The sequence below is a fragment of the Lycium ferocissimum genome, chromosome 1, assembly GCF_029784015.1.
Source record: "Lycium ferocissimum isolate CSIRO_LF1 chromosome 1, AGI_CSIRO_Lferr_CH_V1, whole genome shotgun sequence".
Taxonomy (NCBI): Eukaryota; Viridiplantae; Streptophyta; class Magnoliopsida; order Solanales; family Solanaceae; genus Lycium; species Lycium ferocissimum.
In genome coordinates this window covers 57862885-57867821 of record NC_081342.1, presented here as the reverse complement: position 1 = coordinate 57867821, position 4937 = coordinate 57862885, and the positions used below count along the sequence as shown (strand labels likewise).

At 30.5% G+C, this 4937-nt stretch overlaps 1 protein-coding gene across 1 annotated transcript; it reads left to right on the top strand.

The window, feature by feature from the left end:
- The first annotated feature begins 1840 nt into the window (after positions 1 to 1840).
- LOC132030256 (uncharacterized) lies at positions 1841 to 2994 on the top strand. The gene is made up of 2 exons (XM_059419819.1): positions 1841 to 2032; positions 2441 to 2994. Exons 1-2 carry the CDS (start codon positions 1921 to 1923, stop codon positions 2749 to 2751), a joined length of 423 nt encoding a protein of 140 aa, XP_059275802.1. The 5' UTR covers positions 1841 to 1920; the 3' UTR covers positions 2752 to 2994.
- Positions 2995 to 4937: the final 1943 nt, after the last annotated feature.

Below are 4937 nucleotides of genomic sequence, written 5' to 3'. Positions count from 1 at the left end.
AATTAAAAAATATCATCGTCATTGATATTTATAACTTGGTTAAAATTTGATCAATGACCATACATAAGGTGTACCCAATAAAACTACTAAGTAAATAATTAGATTATAAGGATGACAACTTGGTTGGGAATGTCTATATCTTTCCTCTCTTATATACATACATACATACATATATATATATATATATATATATATATATATATATATATATATATATATATATAGGTTAAAATTTGATCAATGACCATACATAAGGTGTACCCAATAAAACTACTAAGTAAATAATTAGATTATAAAGATGACAACTTGGTTGGGAATGTCTATATCTTTCTCTCTCTTATATACATACATACATACATACATACATACATATATATATATATATATATATATATATATATACACACACACACACATACCTCAAAGGAATTTTAAGAACCAAAACAAAGTCGTGAATGTTTAATTGTCGAATCACTTAATTAGTTTTTAAAAGCGGTTTTGGAGTAATTGACTAAAGTTTTATACTGGAGTCGCCTTTGTTAGGGACTGCTTTACCCAGTGGCAGAGCCACAACCCAACAAGGGTGTTCAATCGAACACCCTTCGCCAAAAAATTATACCCAGTAGACATATCAATTATTTACGTATTACATACATATTGAACACCCTTAACATATATATAATATATATTACTTCTTCAAAATCCGAACATTCTTGACAAAATTTCTGATTCATCCACTGGCTTTACCCCCAATGTCGGAATTTCCAGCGCGAATTCGAAGTTAATAGTGCCTCAATACGGATACCGTACGTAAGATAGAAGTCTCCGTAATTAGGGGTGTTCACGGTTCGATTTGGATTGATTTTTGGTTAAAACCAAAATCAAATCAATATAATTAATTTTTTAATTGTTGAAACCAAATCACATAGAATATAATACACATTTATCCATTTGGTTATTATCGATTTTGGTTCGATTTGGTTTGAATGTTCGGTTGTTGACATACATTAAATATATACTCTTTCTTTCTTTATCTACTATTATTTTGACACTAAACAAACACGTAAAGTGACAAAATTTTTATTAGGTAAATATAATATCATTTCGTTAAGATATATTCAGAGGAAGTTAAATACATGTAACTATGCAGTGGCTTAATTAGAATTGGAGGCTTTCAATGTGAATACTCGGAATTATGATACATTCAGCGTAGACTAGAATCTTAAAGATTCTTGAATCTTTGTCTTTCTTGTGGCACAAAAAATTGGCCAATTCTTATGAAAGAGAAAGAGAGGAGTAATTAAACTTCGTTAATTTCATAGAAATTTCAATCTACTTTAAGACCTATAGATAAGTGAGTGCCCATAATAAACTTGCAAATGAAACTTGCATTGGTTCGAGAAAATTAGAATAACTATTAGTGCAAATAAGTCTTTTTGTTATTTTTTTCACTTAAATATTATTGAATTCTAATTTGTAAATATTTTTTGATGAAAATATATATGAAATATTTTAAAATTTATTTATAATAATCAACACACACACACACACACATAATTCTAAAAATTGTGTATAGAATTTATCGGTTTAATTTAATTTCTTCAACTTTTTCTTAATAAAATAAAATATTTTCAATTATTAAAAAATTTAAAATCAAATTGAATCTAACTCAACCCAAAAAAAATATCGATTTATAATTAGTTTTATTCGATTTTTAACTAAATCATGAACATTCCTAATTTAGCTAAACTTACACTAGACACCTTATTTTCAAAAGGGCATTTTCGTAATATCACCTCACTTCTCCTATAAAAACGCATCAATCCCCATCCTCTCACTAAAACAACTCCCTTCGTTATACTCATTTCCACTCTTTCACATAACCAAAGCAATCCAATTCCCTTTCCCATTTTCACGAAAATGTCATATCAAGTAACCCAAGATCACCGTGAAAACGCAGAGGTTTTCACTGACCCAACAATCTGCAAGCAAAAATCTCTTCAACTTCTCGAGCAAATCAACATGCCAAAAGGTCTTTTTGGTGTTTATTGCATTCTAAATATTAAAATTACAGTATTAACAATGCATTATGTCTTGTTATGTCAATGCAGTTGCATAGTCAGAATTTTTTTCAAGAGTCTTCAAATTTTGAAGAAGTAATATATTATATATATATATTAAGGATGTTCAATATGTTATATATATTTGTGATGCGTAATAATGGATATGTCTACACGTTATAATTTTTTAGCGATGATTGGGTTATAGTCAAATATTGACAAGAAAGTGGTTGTGTAACTCATCTTACTAATTACCCTACTAAGACTTAAATCTTGTAACCACATTCTCATATTCTACCTCACTTACTGAAATATTTATTTGTTTGTTTATTGTTTCATTTAATTTTTCTGACCGTAATTTGTGGTATTTTCACCAACAGGTCTTCTCCCATTGGATGATCTCATCGAAGTGGGCCACAATAAACAAACGGGGTTTGTTTGGCTTAAACAAAAGAAGGCAAAAGAACACCGGTTCAAGAAAATAGGAAAGCTTGTATGGTATGATAATGAAGTCACGGGGTTTCTTGAAGATAGAAAGATGAAGAAACTTACTGGGGTAAAAAGTAAACAGCTTTTGATCTGGATTACTATTTCAGATATTTCTATTCAGGACCCCGAATTTCAGAAAATTACTTTTGCTACATCTACTGGAATTTCTAAGGCTTTCCCGGTGTCTGCGTTTGAGGAGTAAGAAGAAGTAGTGAAAGGGAAACTATTGGTTGTGGTATCTTGGGGGAGTATTAATAATTTAAATACGTTTTTGTTGTTGTTTTGTTTTGTTTAATAATGTCCTTTTCTTTTTAAACTTCTGTAACGGAAAAGAAATGTGAAAGTGAAGCTATTTTATCTCCTCTTTTGGTGGAAGAAGTTGTGCAAAATTCATGTACTAGTTTTATTCCAGAAAAGTATGGGAAAAAAACTCGCTTTTTGCCTTTCTGTTAACTCTTTTTTTGGTTTCATAGAGAAGGGTTGTTTTGTTTTTTCACAACAGTAGTGTGTCCAGTGATTGCAACGATTTTGTCTGGATACTTGCACAGGGTTTGTGAAAAATAAACTTATGAGCGACAAGTGAGACCAACTTACTCAATGGAAAAAATTAACTCGCACTATATGCCATATGACTGTATCAAACCAATATATGCCTGCCATTTCGAATATAAAGAGTTACTTAATTATGATTAATTGACATGCATATTTTCCTTATTAAATAAATCACTTAATGATGTTAAATTATACTGGTTTAATATAAACATTGGATGCGGATAGTGTTTTAACATTATTTGACATCTGTGGTCGCATGAATTTACTATACGTTGCGAAAGCCCAGAGTACATACAAGCTGGTTTTGACACTAGAAAATTCGAAAAAGTTTGTTCTTTTTTATTTTTTGGAATTACGGAAAATCTTACAAATGGTTTGGCAAAAAAGGTCTAAAAAAAACTGAGTCTGCAAAAGTTAAAATTTCTTTTTTTGCAAACTCAATATTTGATATTCTTGTCAATCGAACAACACCTTAATATTTTTGTGTCTGAGCAAATCCTCAATAGGAAAAATTTGTTTAACCACAAGAAATGTGGAGTTAGAGACGAACAATTGGGAAACAGAAAGATAGTGAAGAAAAATACAGGGCGAAGTGCACAACTACTTAATTTTGAAGTCGCCAAGTTTTACATATAGTAGCTAATGGTTTTACAAATAGAATAGCTAAAAAATTGATACAATCAAATCATACCATTGACACCCCTTTCCATGCCTAACTAGTCTATTTACATGTGGTCCCCCCCTTTTTTTTTTCTTTTTTCTTTTCTGAACTCTCAAATAGAAGGTTTCATTAAACTGAATCAGCAACCAATCCCATAAGCTTACAATAAAATTAGGAGCATGCTTCAAATAGAAAGGACTAGCATAATTTTTAGGCTCTTTTGCCAAGCAATGAGCATTTAGATTTGCTTACATGTGTAGTCTTAATTATGGTTTTGGAGCCCATAACAGGGGCAAAGAGATGATGCTTCATAAAATAAAATAAAAAAGAGTAAGTTTCATTATTACTTGTACATAGCAGTCTTGAGGCGTATCCGGTATTATAGGTAGGAGTTCAATTCGATGCGGAATATAAATTTATGTGTAAAAAGTTATTAAAATTATAATAAATAGTAAATATGAACCCATAACTTAAAAAACATAACGGGATCAATGCTGAAAATTTTAAAATTGAACCATAGTATTTAAATTCTGAATTCACCTTAATAGCAGTTGCATATCAACTTTACGCCAGAAGTGTTGGTTCAACATGAGCATTTCTAGCAAAATGAACAAGCACTGAGAAAATCTCACTTATGTTACTTGATGAGGTGATGTACTGAAATAACCAGGGGCGGACCCAACGTGAAGGTTGGGGGGACACGTGGCCCCCGTAACCTTGAAAAACTATGATATATTTTAAAAGGACCCCTCAAACATAATTGTAAAAGTAGTTCAGATGGTAGGAGTGCCCCTAAGTGCTCACTAGTTGCCACCCAAGATCAAATCTTGACTCCAACACAAATTTTTTTTTAAAAAAATTTGTGCAGTTTTAATGCAGGTTTTTTTTTTTTTTTTTTTTTTTTAATCTTTTTATTTTTAATCTTTTTATTTTTTAGTCCCCTCCCATTTGTGGTATCATGCACGTCAGCTCCATTTGGAGAGGCGGAGCCAAAATTTCGGCTTTATGACTTCTGAATTTCAAAATGACGACTTTAAGTGATAAATAATGAGGTTCTAAATATAATATTTATACATATTTAATGAATTTCTTAACACAAATACATTATTTGAACAAAAATTACTGAATTCGGTGTTATGAGACAACAAGGATTAAATCTATAATAACGAAAAAGA

Bases quoted from the DNA above. Each gene is read 5' to 3' on its own strand.
- LOC132030256 (XM_059419819.1), top strand. From the start codon at position 1,921: ATGTCATATCAAGTAACCCAAGATCACCGTGAAAACGCAGAGGTTTTC. The intron at 2,033-2,440 runs GTCTTTTTGGTG...TTTCACCAACAG, and splicing joins GCAAATCAACATGCCAAAAG to GTCTTCTCCCATTGGATGAT.